The 27165-nt window shown below is 37.7% G+C and overlaps 2 protein-coding genes across 3 annotated transcripts; one reads left to right on the forward strand and one right to left on the reverse strand.

The window, feature by feature from the left end:
- Positions 1-1032: 1032 nt before the first annotated feature.
- On the reverse strand, positions 1033-22719 carry pms1 (PMS1 homolog 1, mismatch repair system component). 2 transcript variants are annotated; one of them, XM_072396515.1, is made up of 13 exons: positions 22674-22719; positions 21861-22004; positions 21392-21574; positions 21026-21128; positions 20508-20671; positions 16175-16291; positions 12039-12161; positions 11761-11907; positions 7203-8041; positions 4790-5257; positions 4451-4581; positions 2592-2752; positions 1033-2503 (listed from the first exon to the last, which is right to left on the reverse strand). In XM_072396515.1, exons 2-13 carry the CDS (start codon positions 21990-21992, stop codon positions 2303-2305), a joined length of 2769 nt encoding a protein of 922 aa, XP_072252616.1. In that variant the 5' UTR covers positions 21993-22004; positions 22674-22719; the 3' UTR covers positions 1033-2302. The 2 variants fall into 2 exon arrangements, with proteins under 2 accessions (XP_072252616.1, XP_072252617.1); XM_072396516.1 differs by having other exon boundaries at positions 21861-22007; positions 22674-22716.
- Positions 22720-23065: 346 nt separating this feature from the next.
- ormdl1 (ORMDL sphingolipid biosynthesis regulator 1) lies at positions 23066-27076 on the forward strand. Its single transcript, XM_072396500.1, has 4 exons — positions 23066-23169; positions 24412-24591; positions 25652-25803; positions 26018-27076. Exons 2-4 carry the CDS (start codon positions 24418-24420, stop codon positions 26151-26153), a joined length of 462 nt encoding a protein of 153 aa, XP_072252601.1. The 5' UTR covers positions 23066-23169; positions 24412-24417; the 3' UTR covers positions 26154-27076.
- Positions 27077-27165: the final 89 nt, after the last annotated feature.

Consider the following 27165-nt stretch of genomic DNA (forward strand, 5'->3'; position numbering starts at 1 on the left):
AAAATCAAAGGGCTGGTGAAATAGACTAAAGACTTTAGGAAGCAGCATGGCCACAAATTAGCACACTGTCAAAGATTTGCTAAACTTTGTGGTTGAAATTACAGCACAAATCTGTGAAGCATTCAATGCAGCCAGGGATAATATACAACTATCTGTCAATACTTGAGGTCTAGCGGCTGGCACTAATTAAGGTAAAAGAATTATGGGCACTAGCTGGCACAGTGTATTTGTCTAGCGTTGGGGCTTGCCAACACCCATTCCAATAGTGCCACAATGAGGCATAGGGAGAGTACGATACTCTTGGTTTTTGGAGAGAAATCAAGTGAAGGAGTCAGATGTCAGCCTGCAGCTTGAAGACTGCTGTTGTTAATCCAAGAAAATGTTACACATGCAAGAAAGCACTCCACAAAACTGTGACATTAGATATGCAGATATTGCACCTCCAACGTGCAAATCAACATATGAACTTGAGAGGTATCCATCGTGTTGTCAACAAAAGTTTTACCAACTTTGCAAGTCAATTTTAATATCAATCATACACTATTATTTTTGTATAGACATAGATTTTTGTATATATTTTTGATACAAGTCAAAACTTCTTTAGACTCTCAACTTTGCTGTACAGACTGGCTCATTCTTATTAAATGACTAAACTGAAATTTAAAAGAGTAAGAAATTTAAAGACTACAAAGATCAGTAAAATATGTTGCAGTTGCACCATAATACTAATAATAAAGAACAAAAGCATCATCTTTTCTATACCTGAAACAGAAGCATTGAAAATTTCTGACGGATTGAAAATAGCTATAGTCTCTCGGTCAGAGAAAAATTGACCAGCTTTCTTAAAACATATTTGGATATCTTTGGTAATCTTAACCACTGAATATTCACACTGTGAGTAAATCAAACTTTAAGCTTGTTTCTAACTTTTATAAACATTTTTATTTTGCAACATGTTTGAATTTTTTTTTTTTTTTTTTAACAATTTGACACAAATTCTTGAGATATTAAGAAAATGTCTGGGGTCAGAGTTACAGTACATTTTCAGATCTGTCTTCACAGGTCTGTTAATAGCACTTAGATGCTGGAATAAGCCATCCAATAGTAACCCTCGAAACATTTCATTACAGTAAGAGATAACCTGAGAGCTCACACGAGCACACATAGCAAACCATACTCAACCTACCACCTAGCAAACTGATGGAAAAAAAACTGACTGACCATTTAATTTTTAAATGCTTACATTTCGCTCATCTCCACTGCAGCCACAGGCTAACAGTACTGAATTCTCTTTTAGGTCCAATCTTATTGCGAGTCATGTCTTTAACCAGCCAAGGATGTTAAAAAAATGTACCACAGTGAGAAACACTTAAGTAAAACAATGATCAACCGGCAGGTAAAATGAATTGTAATGTCTCTGTCAAACATTACTCCATGAATCCTAGGTTTCACAGTTTTGTTTCAGTTTTTAGCAGCTAATATTAATAACTGTTGTTTATATGGGCATCATTTAGCAATGTCCGCAAGGTCATGATTATTATTAGTTACTCATTCATTCATTTTGTTACTGATGTTGCATTCAATATTGAATGGTAAATCAGAATTTCCAACTTTGGACAAGGAAAGACATTAAAGTACAACAATGAGAAGTCAGGATATAAAACATTAACCAAAGTACTGGCAGATGCAGCATGATGTGAAGCTGTGGGTGAATATAAAGATTGGGTGGCTGGATAATGCCACTATGAGCTGTTTCTGTGATGTAACAATATTACTGTGTACTATACCATATGACATATTTTTTACCCGAGCCAGTCCCAAACTAAGTGGCAGAGTTGTGTTTTTTCAGAGTTTTTGAGATGGTAGTCACTTTAGATACCCAGATATATGATAAGTTATCATAACATGTCCCCTTTGAGTGAATGGATCAGACAGGCTCAGGGTGAACATTACCTGTTCAACGACTTTCTGAGCCTGTCAAGGGATTCTACCTTGCATCATTCCAACCAACACTTTCAAAAAGATTACCTGCATTTTGACAATCTGTAGAAATTAGAAGCCATGTGGATATAAACTTATTCATAGTTTTATAGTATTTTTGTGATCACGGAGAGTCTAGCTTTATGTGTTCAACAAACAAAATTTTACATAATATACTGTTATTTACACCCATACCACTTATGTAATGTAGTTACAAAACATGAGAAATTAATTAAATGTTGTAGTTTGTAATTTATGAAGAACTGCAACAAATCAAGTATTTGTGTTATAGATATTGTGTGTGTAAGTGAGAGAACTTATGTTAAAACTCTAAAGGCCTGGACATAGCTTTCGCTTCTTTGTCTGTAGAGGGAATGTCAGTTAGGTGTCGGAGAAAAGGTCGTCCGTGGATGCAGTTTCGGTTGGTGTCACCCAACTGCTGTTCCATCCGTCGGAGGGTTTCCTCCACATCGTCCCGAGATAAATTGGTGGGCAGCTGACGGGCCAGTCGAACTGCCTCACCCTGTGGGGGACAAGTAACACAATGAATCAAAAGAAAAGTCTAGTGATACTATACCTTAGTCTTAGTGTTGATTCACAGTATTGCTCACTTGTAGGTAGTTTGTGACTTTAAGTGGCCGGCACTCTTGCACAGTCAAGGCCTTCCTGTGAAGAACTGCTGTCAGGATCTCCCTGAGGTCCTCCACACCGAGAAAAGGCAAGCAGTCTGCCATTGCTGTCACTTCCAGATGTCTCTCAGCTGACATGTTGCCTTGCCAAAACAAGCAGAAAACAAGGATTAATACACTCCAGACGCTACTACTATCTCCAGGAAAGAATAATAAATAAATATTGTGGTTTACGGCTGAACTGATGACCAAGTCAAACAAGCCAAGGGCCAAATGGAGTGTTAAATGACTAATAGAAGCCCCAGTAGACTGGAAGGAAGTTGTCAAGTAGGGTGGAAGAATGGCTGCTTCTCATTTAAGGAGGAAATACTGCAAATCATGCACACTTTATATCTTTAATACAGAACTTTTGATAATAAATAATAACCTGAAGATGGAAGGAGCTAGTGCAAGGCTGAATGGTTGAGAACATTTTCTATCAAATTTTATTCGATTAAAGACTGATTTTGGTATGGTTTTTAAAAAAAATCTGTTTATCATCATTTTAAAATTGAATTAAAAAGCAATTACCTGTAATTAAATGAATGCAGATATTTGCTTTTTCAAAACGCATTTTGTAAAATAATACAATCCTGACAAAAGCTAGATATTCAGCTGGCATTGTACAATGAAACCATCTTACATATGCAGCTACTCTCAGTCTCATGCACACCCACAGAGGCTGGCAGTGCCAAATGAAAATTCCAAGAATTTCTTAAAGGGCAACTATTCTCATCACCTGCACACTGGGGTGCAAACCTACTGTGAGACCACGCTGTTGGGCAGAAAGCCAATGTCAACTGAGGCGAGCAGTTCAAGCAACAAAAACAACCAACATGCACAGTGCACTGTATACTCTGTACAACCATACATAACAGAAGTAATGCCAGAATAAGGATTAGAAAACTGGAGGAACAAATTCTGCTGCAGGAGTTCATATCATTTATTTGTGCTATATGTTTAAGAAGCATACAGTATTATAAACATACTGTCCTTGCTCTTGGTTAAACCACACCAACAGACTCAGAACACTTTGTCATTATAGACATATCAATATTTGCTCCACAGTTAATCTCCCTCTTAACAGGTTTGCTTAGTAAACATAAAACTATAAGAAAAATTACTTAAAAAAAAACAACAAAAAAAATAATCATATTTTAGATTAATTATTTACACTGTTTACACTTGCTTCTCTTTACTAACGGGCTGTAAAGCAGATCATTGGACCACTTTTTTCAGTGTACTGATTGTGAAAACACATAAATTTGAACATAAATTGCCCTAAAGCATATGGTTAGATGTGTCAGAGTTACTGCTTAAATTTGCTATTGTTTTTGGTGACAAAGCCAAAAATACAAAGTTTTCAATTAAAAAAGAATCATATTTCATAATTTCTGAAGATGGACAAATTTGTGAAGGAAAGGACATTTTCTTCTCATTCACAACTAATCCAATATAGAGAAACTAATTGCCTGTAATCCAGTTACAGGAACAAAAACGTTTGACATTTCTGACTCCTGAACTATGACATTAATGATGCCAAATGGCTTGAACATGCATTACATAAAGCTAAACAACCTATGAGACCTTTAAACAGCACCAAACAAATTTAGTAAAAAAAAAAATTAGGAAAACTTGTTTTCTCATTGACCATTGGAGCATATAAGCCATATGACTGGCAGATGAACTTTCAGTTGATATAACTCATGCTGAACTGACTCATATAGCAACAATATACAAATATATATATATATATATATATATATATATATATATATATAAACATTTTGCTCTCATCATACCTGCAGTGAGTTTGATTTTAAAACCATTAGCCACAAGCCTGGGATCAGAAAAAAAGACCTCTCCATGCAGCTCAGGTTTTTGTTTTTCCATGTTGCACAAAGCCTCAGTATATTCAGTTCCACCAAGACTTCTATAAAAGACAAAATAGATATTTTAGCAGACAACAACAAAGTTTTTTCCCATATATTAGATGAGGCTGTCCATTCATTTTGAACTGCAGCGTGTGCACACTTTTGGCTGCTCGTATATTTATAAATTTAAGGTTTAGAAAATAAAATGAGTGTGCAGTTCCTCCATATGAAACATCACCGGCATTTTGCTGTTGTGTGATACTTTACCCATCTGTTAACTGTACAGGGTTCTGCAGACTCACTGCTGGAAGTATATTATTCTCTAGAAGTCTCTTAAACAGCAAGGCTTCCTCCACTCGAAATGGGTTTAACAACATGAGCCTCTGACCACATAAAATGACCCAGGCACTCTGAGAGGCCAGTCGGTTTACAAGATGGAGGCCCCGTGGCGCTGCACTGCTCTGGGATGAGAGGCGCTGAAGCTGAAGGCGAAGGGTAGCCATGCTGCAGGTGAGGGGCTGAGATGGTTTAGATGCAGGGTTCTTCGTCTTCTTTTGGGGCTGTGCACAGAAGAGCTCATCAAGCAGCTGCTGGTTGGACAGAGGGGCCTTGCGTTTTTGACCTTGCATTTGGCTCCTTGAGTTGCTCAAAGTGGGTTCTCTAGAGCTTTCAGGTGTGGCCAACTTGGTCTTTTGGTTGTGATGGTCCAGGTGTTTTTTTGCTTTATCCTCATACCTGATGAGTTACAGTAGAACAGACAACTCACTTTGTTATCAAACTTAAGTTAAGATAGTTTGAAGTTGTACTTAAACCAACCAATCTCTTTGCCTGACATTGAAAGTCCTAAGATCACACTGGTGAGATCTGGATGGTGTGCACACATTCTACTCCTTTTACTCCTTCTCCATTTTTACTTGTGTTTCTACAACTTCCTTTTTTTCCTATGCAGCACAGATGTCGAAATTTTATGTACGAACCTCGTATTTAGAAAAGTTGGGAAAGTTTTCAAAAATCTTTTAACGTTCAATTAACAGACAAGTATAAAGGAAATGATTCTTATTGTCTTCACTTACCAACTTCTTTTTATTCTGAAAAAATGTTGGGACAGAGACAAAGAAAGAAGAAAGACGAAAAAGTTTACAGTATCACTGTTTTGGAATATTCTACAACTGGCCCATCAACTGGTAAGAAGTCAGGACTGGACAAAAAAGCAGCATCCCCTCCTTGCTTGGGAAGCCTTTGGTGGTGCTGTCCATATATATATATATATATATATATATATGGACAGTGTGTGTGTGCATCTAATTTTATCTGGAAATTGGGTTTGTACTAAGACCAAATCTCATTTCTTTATTGTTTTGAAATAAGAATTTAGATGCAGAGCGACTCCCTGTACCACGAGAACATGATGAATATTTGATATATGGGTACACAGGGCGCTTTTTTCTCAACCAAACAATTATTTGCCAAGTCGTGTCTCCATATACCTTCATATGTTAAGCATTAGGTCTTTCACTTCAGCACCCAATTATTCAAGTAACCCTTTCCATGAATTTGTGCAACAATAATTCCTAGAGGTGGTGTGCCACTGAGCAGTGGCAGTGAAAACAGCCAAGTCCTTGCCACATCCTACTTCATGTTTAAGACAGCAGCAGATCAAGGCAGAATTCTAAACAGATGTCTTTTTCCATACACTCTTCCATACCTTATATAAGGCCACGAATACTGCTGATACTGATTTTCCAACCTTGCAATTACTTTAAATTGGTATGTAGTAATCTAACATAATTGGTTTGAAATGCTTTCAGCACAGCATAATGGTGTTATTCCTGAGTTGCTAAGGAGATAGAGAACCGTAGGTAGCACAGCTGTGCCTTCTTTTACTGGCTTGTCTATGTGCATCAGGCAATTTTAATTACTAATGACTGCATGACAAGACTTATTTTGAAGTGACTAACTGACTGAAAAGGGATTACAGCCTATTTACTGTCCATTCTAACAAGATCTATGTATGCTGTGATACACACCTTGAGCCAGGGAAATGACTTTACCAAACACATGCGCACTCATCTGGTCTTGATAGTTTGTTTCTAAAAACTCCTTACTTATCTTACCTTTACTTAATGTAAATCCTCTGTTTCTGAGGAGAGCCAGAGTCAAACACAAATGCTCATTACCTCCATCATCTCTGTATCTTATCTGCCTTTACGAGTCACCTTCAGTATGTGTTAATGTTCAAACTACTTGTGAAGTTTAAGTGTAGGTGAAACTTTTAAATGGACAGAGAGTTGTCCAAACCTAGAAAAAGGACATTTAGATAACATTTCAAATTAAAATGATTAAATACCAGCTCATTAAATAAACAACTAATGACTCAGTGCCACTCATAATTGCAATGCATGGGAACTATTCAAACGTGGAACATAAAAACAATCTCAAAAGATTTATAAATCCCTAAATAACTTCTGTCACAACTAAGAAAAACGAGACCTGAATTCTCTGGATAGATGATATTTAATGGGCACAGTTGTCTGGAAATTAGAAACACAGCTCATATCAATAAAATTTCCAGAGTAGGCTTTTCACATGCAAATGACAGGTCAAACTTTCCCCCTCTCCCTTTTGTGCAAATAAGAGATGGAAACAACTACTCAGAAAAGGTAAAGGTCTGGAAACTTACTTCTTACGGTCTTCCTCCCTTAGATTTTTCCACCTCTCCTGAACAGCGATGCTGATATCCTGCAGGCTGGCTGTGGGTTTCTCCCTAAGGACCTCGGCTCTGGCCTCCTTCTCAAATAGGGCGACAGGAGACAGTGGTGCCCTCATGGCACGGTTGCTGATCATGTCATAAGCTGTCAGAGCTGCTCGTTTTTCCGTTATAGCATTTAACATCTTTTTGCTGGAGCTGCTCTGAGTTTTGACATGTTGACCTGAGTCAGAATGATCGTGCTTTAAGGGTTGGTGAATTAGAACGGGCTGCAGGGGCTCTCCTGAGGAAGGGTCAGTCAACGCTGTCCCCCGACTCCAGTCCTGAGCTGAAATTTGGTCTTTGCTTGTGTCTGCAGCTAACTCTTCAATGTGTGGGTGTCTATGTGGAGAATTTTTTGCTGAATCAGTTTCTTCTGTCTGAGAGCAACTCTGAGTCATTCCATCATCTAAAAGAAGAAAGCTGGAGTGGAAGTCCTCTGGGATCTGGTTAACGATCCAATCATCTGCTACAGAGGACGAGGAGCTACAGATTGAAGGCTGGCGGTCCAGTGAAGCACTAGGGCTTGATGTTGACATGGCTGTGTCACTTTGTTTAAGCAGATCTTTGTCAAAGCTGTCATTGCGGTTGGTGAGACAGGTGCCCCTGTCTACACTTCCTTCATTTTTAAGTTGTGAAGCATCAGTCTGCAAAGGACTAGATGGTGGGAGAAATGTCTCGTGGCTGAGCTCCCTCACAGCTGACAGGTCAGTACTAGGTCGAAAGCCATACAGAGAAACAAGCAATGCCTCTACTGCAGTCAACACAGCCTCCTACATATAAGACAGATAAGAGATGATTAAAAAAAAAAAACTTATCGCACTTACAGAATGGTTAAAAAGAAAATACACCAGCTTTCAGTTCAGAGGTTTTTACATATGAGGAGATCAATAAAAAAGATCTAATTAGAGATGTAATTACTAGATCTTGAAATTAGGTAAATAAGTTCAAATGTACAACAACTTGCTATATATTACACTATGCCATTATCAATTTAACCAAAACTAAGTCAAAATGCAGAGGCAGTGCATGAAAAACCTTACTGCTTCCAGAGAAATTAAGAGTGGAAGTAGCAGCCAGATGCTGCTAACCAAATACAATTAATTAATTGATCATCAGCAAGTGTGATCATAAAAAAAAGTTTAAGTTTGCTGTTCTGCAGAATTCAGGTGTTTGTTCACATAATGCTAAAGAGGAAAGACATCATCAATGATCTCAGCTAAGCAATTTCATGCTGCCCATCCGGGAAGGGTTAGAAGGCCATTTCAAAAATGTTTTAAGTCCATCATTCACAAGTGGATACAGTTGCCAGTCTTCCCAGGAGCGGATGTCCCAACATGTTCACATCCTCAAAAGAGACATCTCTACATGGGGAGGGGGCTGCCAAAAATCAATACTGGATGCTGGTAATCTTTGGGTCCTCAGGCAGCTCTGCATTAAAAACAGGCACTCTGTCATCGACATCACTGCATGGGCTCAGGAACACTTTCAGTTTGCCATGCTGTCCACAAATGCTCGTTAAAGCCCCCCTCGTGTAATGAAAAAGCCATATGTAAACATGATCCAGAAATGCTGCCATCTTCTCTGGGCTGAAATTCATTTAAAAGGGACTGAGGCAAAGTAGAAAACGGTTCAGTGGTCAGATAAATCAAAATATGACATCCTTTTGGATCCTCCCCTGGACTAAAGAGAAGAGGAACCATCCAGCTTTTTATTAGTGCTCAGTTCAAGACCCTGCTTCTCTGTCAGTATTGGGGTACATTAGTGCTTACAGAACTGTCAACTTGCACATTTGGAGAGGAACCATCAGTTTCTGAAAGGCAGCATACGCTTCTATTCAGATGACATACTGTAAATTTCGGACTATAGAGTTTACAGGGTTTGCATGGACACAACCCATCCACTTTCAGTGGAATTCATGCCACTCCCTTCTGGTCGTAGATACAGATACCCTAACGTCAGGACCTACTGAGCAAAAAGTTCTTTCATCCCAATGGCAATCACCCAATTAAATAAGATGTGGGGAGGAGTATGACTAGAACAACATTAGTAGCACTGCATAGCGGTTTCATTTATTTATGACAAATAGGCTTCTAGGGAAGTGCAATATACTCCTTACAGTATTTGATTACTGATGTGTGTATGTGATGTATTGCATAAATAGTGCTGTTGATTTAGATAAATATTTGTAGCACTGCGCAGTAGTTCTTACCTATTTATGTTTTTAGGCCTTCTAGGAAAGAGCAATATCCTTCTTACTGTACTTGACATGCATGTTATTAGATAAATAGTGCTGTAGATTTATTTATAACATTAGGCTTGGTAGGGAAGGGCAATATGCTCTATTTCAGTGTACTATATTTATTGACGTGTGTGTGTTATGTGTTAGACATATAGTGCTGTAAATGTTTGGTTCAATGTCTGTTTGTATATTATATGTCAATGACTGTACTGTAAAACAAATAGCCTCTCGGGGACATTAAAGTTTTCTAAGTCTAAGTCTAAGTAGAGCACACCTGAATATAAGCCGCACCCTCTAATTTTAAAAAGAAAATCCATTTTGTACTTGTATAGGCTGCACCGGATTATAAGCCTCCGATGTCCACGTTGTAGTATGAGACATTTACACAGAAAGATGTTACACGTGAGGATTTTTAAACTTTTAATTAAATGCATATGGCAAAATAAACAAATACATACTGTAAATGCTTTTTTTCCTGAACAGTGCCTGTAACACCAATAGTTTTAACTTAAATACCTATCGGAAACCCACAAATATGTGGAATAAATGCTTTTTTCCCCCGAACAGTGCCTTTAACACGGCTGGTAAAAAAGAAAAAGACAGTAGCCTACCAGGAAAAGTCATTGATCGCCTTCTTCATCTTCCTCCTGCGCACTAAAACCATCAAAGTCATCTTCTTCAGTCTCCGAATTGAACACTCACTCCAGTCTCTTCGTTGTTGCTTTCCTTCTTCAACAGCCAGATAGATTCCCTTTAATTTAAAAGCTGCATCATATGCATTTCTAAGTTTGTTTTCCATGTTGAGGGTGAGTACAAATGACTGATTTACAATAATTTTGTGTAAGTGTGTTTGATTTATCGTACAATTTCATTGGACCACTGTGAACTGTCCGTTAATTTTATTGGTCTAATATTACGAGGAAAAATGTATTTGGCGGCATGAAACAAAAAGAAAAAAACATATATTAGCCGCACCGTATTTTAAGCCGCAGTGTAAGTAGCGGCTTATAGTCCGGAATTTACGGTATGTCGACATCCATGCATTTTCTATACCCACTTAATCCAACTCAGGGTCTCGGTGGGGCTGGAGCCTATCCCAGCTGTCATTGGACGAGAGTCAGGGTACACCCTGGACAGCTCGTCAGTCCATCACAGGGCCACACAGAGACAAACAACACAACACTCACCCTCACTAGAGACACCAATTAACCTAACGTGCATGTTTTTAAGCAGTGAGAGGAAGCCGGAGTAGCCAGAGAGAACCAACGCATACATGAGGAGAACATGCAAAAGGTCCACACAAAAAGGTCCCAGCTGGGATTTGAACCTCTTGCTATTAACCACTCTACAAAGTTATCCACCTCCTCCCTCGATATCTTGGCCTAACTTCAACTTCAGATGATGCTATGCTTTTTAAGTGGGAAAATTCAATTTCAAATCATTACAGTACAGCATCATTACAGCGCATTACAGCGCCAATAACTTAGAAAAACAAACAACAAGCAGCTGTTACACCAGTTCAACACAAGTCGGAATACGAAAAGAGGGATCAGTAGCCTACCAGCTGTCCATGGTCAAATTTAAGTATTTGAGAATAAAATAAGTTTAGTGTGTGTGGTCTGAGATCTTAGGTTGTTAGTATGCTTTCTTGTACCATAATCACATGCTCCAAGGCTCATTAGGTACTGTAGATCTCAAAAGAGGCAGACCTTGAGGAAGAGAGGGTTGGAGTGGAGCTGAGGGGGTCACTCCACATCCTAAAATCAGCCTCTTGGATAGAAGTATAAATTAATGTTTGAAAAAAGTGCTGATGTCTCTGTTATTTTTGACCAAAGCACTGACATTTCACAAAGACGTCAAGAAATTCTGTCCGCTTGTGAAAAAAAGAGCATAATATGTCTTCTCTGAGACAGCTGTGTGTAAATAAATGCCTGCAAAACGTAATAAACTGAAGAAATGATGTAAAGAAGAGTGGACCAAGCTACCTTCACATTAATTGGAGAGACTGACCATGCCAAACTGAAAATTATTACTTCACATTATTGCTGCTAAAGCTGGATGTACAAGCTATAAATCAAGGGATGTATTCAGCTTTCCAGATACTGCTTCTGCATTTTGGCTTAATTTTTTTTTTAATTTGTTCTGACAGGAAAAACCTTAGAATTGAATGAAGGTGTACTTTGTTTTGCTGTATTGTCTAATCAAATCCAACATTTGACCAAATTTACTAAACTTGAATTTCTTGGCTACCTTGTTATGTAGAAGAACCTGGGTCTTGTCCGGTGTAAGATTTACATCCACCGAAGAAAGTGAAACTGTGATTTTAAGCATGAGAGTGGGATATCGTTGCCGGACTGTGTCATCTGCATACTGAGCAGAATAGTGTTGACGCAACAACTGAGGATAAATCCCATATTTGCACCAGGAAACATTTGCATAAATACAAAAGAAGAGTATAATGTTAGACACACAAAACAAATCATTGACTGGAAAAATCCTATTGTTAAATTTATCCAAAACTACTTTACCTTCATTATTTCCTTTTGCTGGACTGGCCGGCTGTTGACAAATATGAACGTTTTGTCAGGGTTAGATGAGCTTGTGGACGAGTAATCAGCTCCAGGCTTTGGAAAAAAGCCATCTAAAACAATCTGGATAAAATTATACAAATAAATAAATAAGATTGACAATATAAGGCATAGAGAAAATGAATGTCATACTAGGCAGTTATATACATAAAAACATACAATTAGGATGATCAATCCTTTCAACTGACAGCACAGCTGGAGATGCAGCTTTAAGCTAAAACAACAACTGAGCTCTAGTGTATCTTAACAGTGGTCCTTGGCATGCTTTTATAACAAGACTGCAAAATTAAACTCAATGTACATACGAAGGCATGCACTTGTCAAAGGATGTTATGCTGGGTTCACACCAGGAGCACTGTGAGTGTATGTGTGAGTGGCATGTATGAAACGTGACCATTTTTGTTTCAGCTCAGCTGCGGCTCGAGCAGCACACCATCAAGACATTTGTTGGTCAATAACTCACGTAAGCGACAATAAACCCTTCACTGTGGATTCAGTGTCAAGGTAACAAGTCCGATGCATTAAAAATATACCTTACCTGTTATAATTATCATTGATGACAATAAAGAAAACAAGTAGCCGAAACGCAGCAGATCAGCAAAGCACATGTCACATGTACACAATGCTCGGGTGTGAACTTGGTTATACAGTTGATGGTGTAAGTTGATGAGAGAAAAGCCAAGTCACATCTCTTTGATTGAACTGTGTGTAGACATTAAAACTCACATAAATTCACACACAGTGAAGGCAGAACTGTTGTATGGAGATGAATTTCTTTTTTTTTTTTCTGACAGAATGTCAGGCTGATTAATAACCTTTCCTAAAGGGTTCAGGATCTCAAGCTGGGACAAAGGTCTAGATCTGTGGAAAGATCTGAAAATGGCTGTGCACACACGCTTCCCTAACAAACTGGTTTAGCTTGAACCATTCTGGCAAGACAAATGGAAGATACTTCCAAAGAAAAGGTTTGCCAAACTTGTAAGAACACTGTTCAATTGACCCGTGGCTGTTGTTACTTCCAAAGGTGCTTTAACTAAGTAAATGGAATATTTCAATATAATACTTGTTCTATCTGATTTACAAAACAGTTGCTGACTGGTTTTGGCTTTGTCATTGTGAGTACTGTGTGTAGACTGATGGGGGGGGGGGGGGGGGGGGGGGTGTAATCTGATCCATTTTTAAATAATTCTGAGTCATAACAAAATGTGGAAAACTGAAAAGGCTCATCTGAAAACTTTCTGCACAATACATGCACTGTCCATGAATATCATTCACATAATCCTGCTAACATTTCCTAAGTCTCTTTGGATCAACTATCTCACAAAGGTGATATCTATATATCAAAATCATTTTATTAGAAACTTTCAGATGAGTAAAGACAGACAATAAAAGACACAATAAGACACCAGAGTGTTTGCTCTTATAAGCAAGCTTCACTGAAAAATGCTTAACATTTTTCTATTAAAACCAACATCATACAAGATGACTTTTCACCTACAACCATGAAAGAGGGAGTTCTCATGGGCTTAAATTGATGACTCAACAGTAAGCTGAACAACTGTATTTAAAACTCCATTATGAATGTAAGCTAGTAAGAAATTATGGAAGGCTATTAATGTTCAAGTGGAGAATAGCTATGTGTTTTTCCACATGGCCTAGGGCTCATTATTAGCAGCAACGCACGCCAGTGAAGTTAATAAATGGACTGCTGTTTCAGGTCAGGGCACATATGCTTTTCTCTTTTTCTGCTCATTAGGGTCACTTTATGAGAGTACAAATGGCACCTCTGGCCCCAAAGGTCCTCGGCTATGTGTAGTCAAGCTGCCAAAAACGAGTGTCACATTTTGCTCTGCAAAGGGAGAGCTCTTACAGCGCTCTATGAAAGGGTGGTGAAATTGTCAGCCTGCTTCCTTGGATCGCTATGCTTTGTTCTTGGGGACATGGAGGAGAAACATTCCCTTTGATTACTACAGGAGCAAGAGGAAAAGGTGAAAGGTTGTTCTCATAACTGGGCACCAAGCAGCAAAATAACAACAACAAAGGGGTAAATGAGAGAGAAACAGGGTGAAAAGGGCTGTTCTATATCTGTCAGACTAGATTAGTTCGGAGCCTGACAGCAGGTAGGAGCCACATGACACCTACAGTGACCAAGCAGAAAGTTACAGCTCAACAGTAATTCAATTACTGTCAGAACAGCAAAGCTTAGCTAACAAAAGAAAAAAAAATCACTCATTCTTCATCAGGAAAGAACTCAGGAGAAAAGGGCAAAGAAATAGTTGGCTAACCAACAACTGACCACATTTGCTGGCTTAAGATCAGGAGTTCAAGAAGTTATTAGATCACAGTCTAGTATAACGTGCAAGCTCATAAGCTATGCCAAGGTTATCACTTTTACACTATACAGTAAAAATAACTAAAACAAACAAGTCATCATTCCCTACCAATCCAAAATGGCTTTTTTCTTTTTTAATTTAACTTTAATCACACGTCACAATATTTCACTAAGGAATGTAACATAATGGAAAAATAATAAAAACAGCACTTGGCTATTTTCATGAAAGCCAAAACCTAAAAGCGTGGATCGTGCACATAGTGATATGATGCACAGACGTTACAATCTTAAAATGAAATGTATCAAAAATGACAGCTACTGACAAAAACTGCTACCAACTGAATACCCCCTAAACTACCATAGCCACAAAAATTCGTGTTTGGCTTGTCCTTTCTGGAATACTGTGGTAACATGATAGTTAACTTGTGGGGAGGTGAGAGGGCTGACCTGTGGTGTTTTTGGACATGAATCGCTCACTCTAACATTTTGAAACGTGCATTTCTACATGAAAGGAATGATTGTTATGATCATTAAACTGCATTTCTACAAATAAAATGTTCAAAATGCTACAAACTAAAGTATACATATAATATTTTGTGGAAATGTGTTTGAAAAATTACTAATGTAACTTACGAGACAGAAGTCCAGGAGACAACGTAAACATTTCGAGCAGTGCTCCTAAAGACATGAACGCATCATTTCTCTTAACAAAGGGGGAATATCTCTGCTTCAGTGCTCTGTAAAGTATTTGGTGATAAGGAGTTTTAGAAGTTGAAATAAAGTTATTTCACGTTTTTTGGGGGGATTTTCATCACTGTTTCATCAAAAAAAAAAACGCACAGCCATGTGTGGAGCTGTGAGCCGCTCTTACTTTATGTCTCCATCGGGATCAGGCTACCAGAACTCCAGTGCATAAGGGTCCGATGGTGAGGGGGTGTTAGGATACAGCTTGACAGAACTGGCAAGTATCAGGTCTGAGTCATCTTTTCTGATTTATTAGTTTGTCTTTCATATATCTCTTGATTTACCCTCTTCTCCTTCTCTAAGGTTTCTGTCATTGTACAACGTAGCTTCCCTTTGTTATAAAGTCTATGATGTGGCTGATAACCCACCATCTGATCGTTGGGCATTAGTTTTGTTTTGGGTCACCAGTAAATAATGACCTTTATTTGTTATACTCTGATCTGTGATAGCAAACTTTACAGTACTGTGAAAAAAAAGATGTTAACAATTGCTAGCTAATGTTCCCAATTCAGAAAAGCACCTCAGTTCTCCAGTACTCCCCTGTTACCACAACTCAATTTCTCTCCGTATTTTTTCTAAACCTTGTCTTTTTTTCATGATCATAAGTATGTGGTCTGAAATGTGCATGTGCATCGCATCTCCTGTGTGGGATCAGTTTCTTACTGTTGAATTTTTGCTGAGGCTTAGCTGCTCTCTTTCTTTTCTTTTTTTAAATAAAAATCTTTGAAACTAAAACTAATCTTAATATGTATTATCGCAGGGCATACACACATCTTTTTTTTTTTTAAAGCCTGGACACATTAAGCAGGTTACTAACCTGCAAGATCAACTTTACCTGATTTGTACATATGGAAATATGCAGTTGTAAACCTTGAAAAGATATTTCACCAGTGGTCAACTTGTTTTCTTTAAGAACAAAACAACGACAAAAACTAGCTTGTATATCCTCTCCAAACATGTACACAATAACATGAATTTCTGCAGTTTCCCCTGAACTAACCTCTGGTTGCTCTTGGTGTTGGTGGCATGGGAGCAAGTTAGCAACAGCACTCGACCCCAGTGTTGCAAGGAGGGCACTTCTGTTATCAATCACCTTGGCCTTCTGCCAAACCACCACCTGGAACAATATGACACTTTCATGAGTCCACATCACATTATAGTCATAGGGCCATCAAGCTGCCATAATATCCACAGTTCATACATTTTATTTGCCAAATATGAGATCTTAAAAGGGAATCATCAACTTAAACTAAAATTACGTTGGTACAGAGTATTCTTGATTATTTCATAATAGCTTACATAAGAATAAAATAGCTATTCAAACAGTTCACCAAGAAGATGTGAAGCATGATGCAGGTCTAATAGAGCTGGAGGTAAAAGATAAGTGCAACTGTTTGCTACAGGCTGCGTACTTACTATCTTTCCTGGACAATCAAAACTGATTTTAATGAAAGTTTTGCAATGGCTGTGCGCCCCCTTCATGAGCTGCACCACTTGTGTGCTGCTGCACACAAAGTAGCAGCAGCTTGAAACAAAAACTGAGGTCACATCAAACAAGCGTTCAGCAATTTGTTCAAGAATTCACAATCAGTCAAATTGTTAAACATTAGTCATGCTTTGATGTCGAGCGAAGTTAACTTTTAAGTTTCGTTTTTGTTGGAGAATGTAATAATTTGTATGTGCTAAATAATTTTACAGCAAACTGTCTTTGCTTTATGAACTGAGATAGAATATCTTTGTGTGTGCGTGCGCGTGTGTATACCATCTGTATAAGTATGCATCTGTACAAAATGATATCCATGCAAGTGGAACAACACGCCAAAATTGTTATCAAAAGTAATGCAAAAATGTACAACATGAATAAGCAGTTAGGTCTGGAAATATTTGGACATGGTTATCCTTTTTTGTTACATTAACTGTTTATCCAAACCTATTCAATTTAAAGCTGTAGTGTAGATTTAAAGTTTAATGTGAGGGCATAAAAAATGCATGAAGGGTTTAAGAACAGCTCTTTAATATATATAACCCTCTCAAAAGTAACTGGACAAATTAGGATAACCATAAATAAAATGATCACGTTCATTACACTACGGAGAATCCTTCCTAGGCTGTTTTCACAGCATGTTTTGGGTCACTGGTCATGTGTGCTGCAACGCACCATTCAATCAAAACTGTTGCATTTGGCTGAATCGGAGCAGAAAGTTTTTTCCTACTCAAGACAATTAATTCAGTTGATTCTGTCAGTACATTTCCAATAAACACTCAAGACCCAGTGATGTGGAAGCCCTGCAGGGCTATGATATCACACTACCTCCACATGTTTAACAGGTGATGTTGTGGCTTCAGATTATGAGTTGTTTCAAGTCCTCTTTGTACTTTTTTCTTCCTGTCATTGTCCTACTACTAGTCTTTTTATTCCTCATGGTTCATTTATGAATGGTTTATACACTCAGCATTTTAAATATTTTCTTTATTGCAGACTTGAATATTAACATGCCAGCCTCCTGGAGAGTGTTGTTTACATGGCTGGATGTTGTGAAGGAGCTTTACAATGTAAAGGATATGTAAGGTGCCATTGTTCACTACTGTTGTCTTCAAATGGGTGTCCAGGAAAGTTATGCTGCAGGGCTCATCAGTGCAGTGTTTATTTCTCTGAATGTACCAAATTGTTAATGTAGCCATTCCGAATGTTCCTATCTGTCTGATGCACATGTTCTGTTTTCACAGCTTAAGGATGGCCTGTTTAACTTGCCGAGACAGCAGCCTTGGACACATGCTGTGGGCTCACAGGAACTGCTTCCAAATGCAGATGTCACAGCTTTGACTTCAGCTGTCAACTTAAAGTTGAGCTGACTAAAATAAGAATAATTTATTTTATTCACTTTATTCATTATGCCTGTATGTTGAACATGTTTTGGTAAACGTCTGTTTTTCTGAATCTCAATGTAATACTGATGGTACCTAATGGATGTTGACAGTAACTGCTGAAATGAAGTATATAAAGTGAAAATAGTGGAATATGATGCATTGCTTTGGTATGCATGCTGGCTATGTTTAGACAAGCTTCTGTTGTCAAATACGTCACCCATCAAGTAGTTATTTGTTTCCATTTGCTAATAGCATAGTCTAGTCAGTTACACAGCTCAGAGTACCCACCGTTTCTTCCATTAGTTTTTTTCTTTCTTTGAATAGAACCTGGACCAGGTAGCAATATAAATAAATTGCTCATGACGGGCTCCTGTTGTCATTAGATACAGATAAACCAATAGATCCAAAGCTGTTGCCTTTTTAAACGGTTTGTAAGACTGACAGTCACAGACATCACAAGTCTTTGGGGACAGGTTTGAGTTCTCTCCATTCTTACAAATATATACTGTATGTCTGCAACACCATTTAAAATACTGTATGTCAACAATACTTTTCAAAAGGTGTGAGGAATTTCTCTGAAACACACAAATATCACTCCAGTAGATAGTGGAATTATTTGTTGCAGGGTATAAATACAATCAGTCAAAGCTGACAAATAATTGATGGTGGGTAATATTTAGCTAAAGAGAAGTGTTCTTCACGACTTGAATATTTTTTTTACAACTTTACAGACAACATGTCAGATTTTGCACTTTTCACACCTTAGTAACCAAAAGTAAATTCTTAGATAAGGTAAAGCTTATTTAAAAAGGTGGTTAACTATTTCTCTTTATTAAAATCAACCCCAGGCAGCAAAAGTCTACTAAATTGCAGTGTTTTTTTCTGTCCAGCAGAGAAATCTCCATCTCTTGGGGTAGTCGGTCTGTTAAAACTTTTAGTCTGTGTTTCTAAAGTGCCTCTACAAGCCAAATTAGTATTTTCCATCACCATAACAGCTTCACAACTCACTGAGTCGCGATAGCACAAATAACAAAACAGAAAAAGACTGGAGACAATTTGCTTTCAATAAGGTCTTTGATAAATCATTTAGAAGACAAGCCTCTCAATATTTATTTGTAATGTTTTGTTTGCACATCTGTCAGAAGTTATAATGCACACCACTTAGCTTTAAGATGAAAGGACAATTTAAGTTTTCTCATTTTGAAATATGTCGGATTTGTAAGGGAACAATGTGGGAACAGGATCACTGGATGAAAAAGTTTTTCATATTTCTGGGCTTTTCCCCTTTTTTCTGATTTTCTTAAATTGCTGCTTGAATGCCAATGTGTACAAGTTATCCTTAGAGTTAACAATCTTGTTTAACTTACTTTTATGTTAAATCAGCTGCTTAATAGAAAGACTATCTACACACCATAAAAGCAGTGCATTACATTTAAAATGATAATAATAAACTACTGTGCAATTTACAGACCATTTTCAAGCTTCCATTCTTGCTGTTAAATACTATTCTGTTGAAGACGCTTTATAAATATCAGATAACATTGTCATTAACGGCTGCAGATATTGTGGTAGTAATGCTAGTATCAAACTGATGAGGACTTATGAACCTCATGCAATCAAGTGTTGTGTTTTTTTTTAATAAACTCAAGAAGGTATGTGTATCAATTAATCGGACACAGCATGAAATCTTTTCAGTGTGTCGCAACATTTCAAAACAGAGGAAAATATTGACTTCTTCACAATCTTAAAACTTAATTTTATATACTTGGCATGTTTTATCATTTAAATTCAAATGATTGCTTTGTGACAAACTCACAACACATATAAATAATTTGAAATTCAATGAGGACATCTAGTGGTTGCACTATATGGTGCACCTCATACCATATGAGCATAGTTTTAAATAAGGACAGATTTATTTATCATTATCATCAGAATACGTTTTATAGGGGATGAGACGGTCAATACTAAAACTACATAACAATGTCAAAAGGAAACTTTTGTCTTGTTTTTTCTTCCTTCTTGAAAAGCGATCAACAAAAATTTGGATCTATAATGATAGACTGGCAACCAGTCCCGGGTGTACACCACCTTTCGCGCAATTGTAGCTGGGATAGGCTCCAGCCTACCAAGTGACTCTGAACAGGAATAGGCAGGTATGGAATATTGATGAATATTTGTTTAATAGTAGCTTCAATTGTGCATTTATCTGCCAAGTGTCTATTGCAGGAGTTTTCAGTGGTGGCAAGTTTATATATTGTTGCTCACTCAGTAACACTAAAGGAGAGTGATGCACATAATGTTAAAAAGTGGAGATAAATGACAAAACTGTAGGTCATAGTTAAAAAGAGGCACAAATAAGAAAAAAAGACAAAACGGAAAAAAACCCCCACAAATTTGAGTTTCAGTAAAGAAAAATTGATTTGACTTTTTTTTCCTTCAGATGGTAAAGTCGAAAAACTGACCTTGTTATGAACAAGCGATAGCCTCAACTCAGGTTTTATGATGGCGTAGGCCATCAGCAAGTCCTGCACTTTCTTCAGTTCCTCTTTGCACCTCTTTGTAGAGGAGTAGTACTGCCTTCTCACCGGAAGATTCTTGAAAAGTTTCATCACACTCACAGATGTACCTGAAAACATGAAGCAAACCTGTTCAATGATTTCAACATAAAATAAAGTTTTCCAGCACACAAGTTGACCTAACCTTCCTGGACAGCACTGGGCTAAAACCTGGTGGTGAAAGTATGTTTTTGTTACTTATTATCTCATCTAAAGAATAGATAATGTTCTGCCCTATATGGTAAATATAAATTGTACAGTGAAAGTATAACTCTTTCCAATTTAGCACATTTGAAGCTGAACTCTGTCATCAAAACATACCCAATGTCTCCATCTGAGACAGCTTAATTTTTACTAAAACTTCAGTTTCAAGAAGAAGTCTCTGGTTTCGGTTAACAACCCTTATTAAAATATGAGTGCCTTGCCTTGACCCAGGTGAGATGGCTTCTGAGAAAGTATTTTCCCTTTAAAGTCAAGCGTGTATTGGGTGCTGATGTGATCTTCCTCCGTCTTTGTGATAACAGCTACCTGAAGGGAAACAATAAAAGCACGAGGAGCCAGTGTGTCCAGTTTATATACTGTAACCAACATGGTGCACATTTGATTCTTAACACAGCCTAATTGATCATAAATGAAAGATTCCGCTGGCAATCATAAATGTTTTCATGAATTTATGCACAAGTTAGGTGAAGTGCTTTCTATTCCTAGAGCAGTGATATCCATTTATTCTGGCTCATTTGCAATTCTATTTTCCATAATTGAAAGACTACAACTCATAAACAAGTTTTCACCTCTGCTACAGCACATATGGAGCCCAGTGCCTCTCCCCTGAAGCCGTATGTTTCCAGACGTTCCAGATCGTCATGGCTGCAGATCTTTGAGGTGAAATGTCTTACAGCCATCACAGGAGTATCGACAGCTTTGATTCCATGGCCATTGTCACGTACTTCTATTCGGTCCAAGCCAAAGCTCTCCTTCATTGTGTAAATCAATAACAGTTAGTAGCAAATGCAACAGGAGTTGAAATCCAAGTATTTGCTATGAGTTGTAAAGATTTCATATATAAATTTACTGAACAGTTTCAATTATTTCTCTAAAAATATTTTTTCAGCTATGCGCTTCTGCCAACCTGACTTTGTTTCGATGTTCTACAAAAAAACAAAAACATAAACTGTTACAAGTGCTTATACTTTCCTCTGGTACAGCAAATCTGATTACAGGATTTATTTTGGCACAAACGAAAACATCTAGGCACTGTACCAGTTTTACATCTACGCTTGAAGCCCCAGCATCCAGGGAATTTTCCATCAGCTCTTTCACAACATTCACCACAGAAGTGATGACCTGGGAGCTGGACAGCAGCCGCACAGTGTCTGGTGGCAGCTGCTTCATGACTCCAGATATCTGCTGAAAAAAAATCTGAATTTTGTTCCTCAAGTCTTGTTAAGAAAATCAACTTGACATCATCTATATACATAGATGGACTTCTCTGCTGATGAAATGAATCATAATAAACTAGCAGAAGAACTAACAGCGTAACTGTGATTGAATATTGACATTATGTAAGGATTACTATATAAAAAATACTACTATATTGCCTTTTAAAAAGAATTACTTTGCATGGCTGTTTAGCTACCCTGAAAATCAACTAGCTTTACAAAAAATCCCTAGGAGGCGATTGACTGACTGCACATTTTCAATTGCAATCGGCAGCTGGGATAAGCTTCGGCCACCTCGCGACTCTAAACAAGATGAAAAAGGTGCCCTTACAATTTTGTTCCTGGACACTGAGTCATCGCTAGAAGAAAATGCTAATATATGTTAGTAAAAAAAAAACCTTGTCATCTTAAATACTCTACTGAAGTAGCTAAATATGCGGTTACAGTATGTTGACTTTACCACTGTCAGCTAACTGATCTGCAGCTTTTTTGAGGTTCTTGGGCTCGTTGGTTTACAATATTTATTTTTATCGTCTAACTTATGAAGCAACATCGCAAACATATTTCACACTCGTTAGCTGGCTAAACAAGGCAAATTTATATAGACTTTCACGACTGCTCTTTCATGCTGTACCTGTTTAATCTTCCACAACAACAACCATGAACCAAGCACCGGAAATGGCTAGATTCCCGCCCCTGACATTAAACGTTGATTGGTTGGAAATAACTCAAGGGCGGGTTTCAAATTGAATTCTGAGAAATTCTATCCCGAGTTTATACTAAAAGGTCACATTTTACCGGGACTTATTGAAACCTGGAGTTCAGCACAGTTGTTACTGTAAATCTAAACCCAGCCAGACTCTATTTAGTGACAACATTAAATACATATAGTGCAAACCTAAGAATTTCCACCTGCTTTATGTAAGTTATTAGGTGCCGTATGGAACCTGAGAAGTCAAACTGAGGTAAATAATACCCGGGCTTAAAGCCTTGAATCCACGTCTACTTCCGCTAGAGTCAGTCTGCACCGAGCACAGCTGTCTGCACCTTGGTGCTGAGAACAGGAGGATAAACCAATTCTCTCCATAGTAGTTTGTTTGTGTATTTACCTCCACTGCTCGCTACAACTTGTAAGTTCGATGTATAGTTTTATGTCCGTTTAATTTCAAACTGTAAAGTACATTTACTTAGCGTGAGTTATTTACGTAATGACGCCAACCAACTTGTTTTTGAGTAGTGGTGGGTTGGATCAGGCTATGTACTGGAAACAAGATAAATTTACAAGGCAAGGGAAAAATACGAGTTATTAAATAGTCGTGTTATTAAAGAAGGGGGGCGGAGGGCGTTTAAGGACGTATTATATGAGTTGGCTTTATGTCCATAAGAGGTGTAATTTGACTTATATGTTATTGTTTTTTTTTTTTTTTATAAAATTTTATATGTGTAGCAGTGGTTCAGTTTGCTATAGCCTCGAAATAAATCAGCAAGTAGACGGAGCCAGTGACTGTGCCTTGAGCGTTTAAACACGAGTGGTTTGTTAAAGCGTCACCTATATTTTCTAGTTGTGTCCATGGCGTACACGAGCTTGTTACATATATTTTTTATCGGTTACATAATGATTTAACTTCGTGTGGCCATGTGTCAACTGAACTGCAGTATTTTACATGTAACGGTGGCAAATTGAACAACTAGGCACCTCTGGCCCAATATTAAGGACAGGTTCCGTTTGACTGAAACATGGATAAGGCGTGAAAATGTGACTGAAATTATGTCTTCTCCTCACTCATAGGAGTGAATTATATAATTTCATGCATTGCCAAATAATGTCATGTATATTGTAATATATATTTAAAAAAAATGACAGCTTAAAGTCGGCATGCACTAAAATTGCTACATATGACCACAACTTTCTTCCATCCTGGCAGTTGAACGTGTGCCACAGGTCAAAGTTCAGTGAGATTGGACAAGGTGTTTTCTCTTATCACATTTGGACTGAGAAGAGAAAAAAGTGCTTCAACTGCACTTTAATAGTGAAATAAAATGATTACATTAAAACTATATCACATGTAAAATTTGTATTGATTACACTTTTGCTAGTCAAACAAAAGGTGTAATTGCAGACATTTTATGTATAGCATTATACAATTAGTCTATTTGGCGTTGTAACAGCTCTGAAGTGTATTTTTACTTCTTAACTCTATAGGTAATGTGGTGGCCACAAATGATGATGATGTTTTAAAACTCCAGATTCAGTGCATTAGAATAAACAGAAATTACTGAGAACATATAAATATTAGGTTTGGGGGGTGAGGGACTGTAAATTTTACACAAAAATGAAATGTTATCTTGAGAATATTTTTTTCTTTCCACAGACCAGAATGAATGTGGGTGTGGCACACAGTGAGGTGAACCCAAACACTCGAGTGATGAACAGTCGAGGGATCTGGCTGACCTATGCACTCGGAGTTTGTATACTTCACATCGTGCTCTTGAGCATACCCTTCTTCAGTGTGCCTGTGGTGTGGACTCTAACAAACATCATACACAACTTTGTAAGTGTGACTCTCGCACTGTCTGTGCTGTTGTACAAGACAAACATATAAACAAAGCTATTCAGATACAGGGGTGTTTTAGATAACTATTTGAATCCCACAGAGTTAGCTGCTAGTGTCGCATGATAACTGAAGCCTGCAGGCATGTTTAGCCAAACAGCATGGTGGCTGTTATCCTCTGCCTACACAGTGCATGCGTGGGCCTGTAGATATGCTCTACTTTGTGTGAACTTATATAATTACTCAACAATATGTGAAGTCTGTGAACACTGACCTTTCTTTGTTGTATGGCTGACCTAACAAAAAAAAGGAACAAAGTCGAATGTGCATGACATCATTGCCTAGTGCGAAGCGGTTTACTTGGATTGTGTATCACAGCCAATACGGAAGGCTATTAACAGAAATAGCCATGGTCAACTATAGCCTATTGTTTTCTAGCACAATGCAACAGCAGTGTGCTGATTATGCCTTGGCTCTCTGACATTAGTTTAGTTATATCACTCCTCCTCGATCATGCAGGATTTCCACTTACAGTTGCATGTTTTGACAGATGCATGTAATTAGGCATTTGTCATTTGCAACATGGCCAGTTTGACTTAATAAGAGGCCGTGATACTGCTTTGCGGTAAGACGTATTGCATCACTATTGCATCACATCTTTCAGTTCAAGTTCTCTTATTTAGCTCTTGAATGTGTATTTATTAGGGGCCCTATGCAGCACTCATATTGGAGCAATGTACTTCTTATAGCTCATGTAGCAACTCAGAGTTGGTGGTTTTTGATCTTTAAGTTTTAGGTGAAGTGCTAAGTAAACAAAGACTTTGGTGCAACACCCAGAGAATGCACATTCCTTTAGCGTGTCCACACCAGTTAGTCAAGGCTAAATGTTCCAATTGGTAATATTTTGATAATCAAACTTGACATCCACTTTAAAAAAATGTTACAATGGAGAACAGTGATATTTGTCAATTTAATGAGTCTGTTAATACAGTTTGTTTTGTACACACTCTGAAATGACCATGCTTTTGACTGTTTTTTTTTTTTTTTTTTCAATCTGCAGGGAATGTATGTCTTTATGCATGCAGTGAAAGGTACACCATTTGAGACCCCCGACCAAGGAAAAGCTAGGCTTCTTACTCACTGGGAGCAGCTTGATTATGGCGTGCAGTTCACCTCATCTAGAAAGTTCTTCACCATTTCCCCAATTATTCTGTATGTATGAGGATTTGGTCAAGACGATGATACATATCTTATAGGATAAAATGTTATGGAACAGTCATGAAAACTGAAATAATGCAGTTTACGTTTCAATAGTGAATCATGTAAAGTACACTTTGTGTTTTGTCAATTTCTCAGTTTGAAGGTATTGCTTTGTTTGTTTTTTTTCACTTGACCTGTTAATTATTTGTGTTCTGTTTCTTTGCAGATACTTCCTTGCAAGTTTCTACACAAAATACGATACAACGCACTTTGTTATCAACACTGCCTCACTGTTGAGTGTCCTGATCCCCAAACTGCCACAGCTGCATGGAGTGAGAATTTTTGGCATCAACAAGTATTAAGTTATTGTAAACGCTGTGCCTCTCAGCAGTAGAAGCTAATTCCTGTGTAGTGTGTGTACCTCTGATTTGTGTACCAAGTCATACAAGTCTGTGTGAAGGCAACAGATCGGGTTAAGAAAAAAAAAAAATTTTGTAGATGCCATATGCATTAACTAACTTTTGTGAATATTTAATTATGTATTTTTTGGCCTGCATAGACCTGGGCGGGCCCAGGCATTAGGGAGGCTTTATGTTGAATTTGTTTTTTCTTTCTTTGCCCTCTGCTGACATGGTGACACAACTTCTAAGTATTGTAGTCACGAGGATGTTCCAGTGTATTTTTCAAAGATGTTTACTTTATAAAGGTAGGAGCCTGTGGCTCACTGTTTATTGGTACTCATTTTAATATGGGTGTCAAAGCATTAAGCTGAGCGAAGAATAGAATCATACTCTTTATGTGCATGATTTCCTCGATATGTGAACTACTGCTCATTTGTAACTCAATCAAAACAGAGCAGGCTTGTTTCATTGTACAGATTTTTGTGGATGTGTGTAGAAATAAGAAATTATTGTTGTGAGGTTAAGTGTTTACTGATTAAGGTCGACACTGTTTTTGTGATAAACTAACTCATGTAGCTGCTCTCTTTAGAAGACCTTGTTCTATAATCAAAGCAGCTAGTCCTGCTTTGGCTAGCCACAGCTAATAGTGATATTTTTTGTTCTTAATCCTATTAAAATGTTTATGCCCTCCATCTCATTGCTGATTATTGGATGTTAACAGCTATTCTCTAATTTTTGGACTGTGAAGGGAATTTTCTGGTTCTTTCCACAAAGGGAAATCTAAGTAAATTGAGGATTCTCTGAATTATCAGGACTGAAACTTATCTCAAAAGATTTGATTTGTTCAATTTATGTCTTCAGTAAAAGAACACTCCCACCTTTGACCTGATGTAGCATTTTCATATCAAGACTTCTCAGGAAAGGTAACAAATTATTACAATTACAAGACTTGGACTGGATTTAAACTGAATAC

The sequence above is a fragment of the Leuresthes tenuis genome, unplaced genomic scaffold, assembly GCF_036924035.1.
Source record: "Leuresthes tenuis unplaced genomic scaffold, fLeuTen1.0.hap1 SCAF_12, whole genome shotgun sequence".
Lineage (NCBI taxonomy): Eukaryota > Metazoa > Chordata > Actinopteri > Atheriniformes > Atherinopsidae > Leuresthes > Leuresthes tenuis.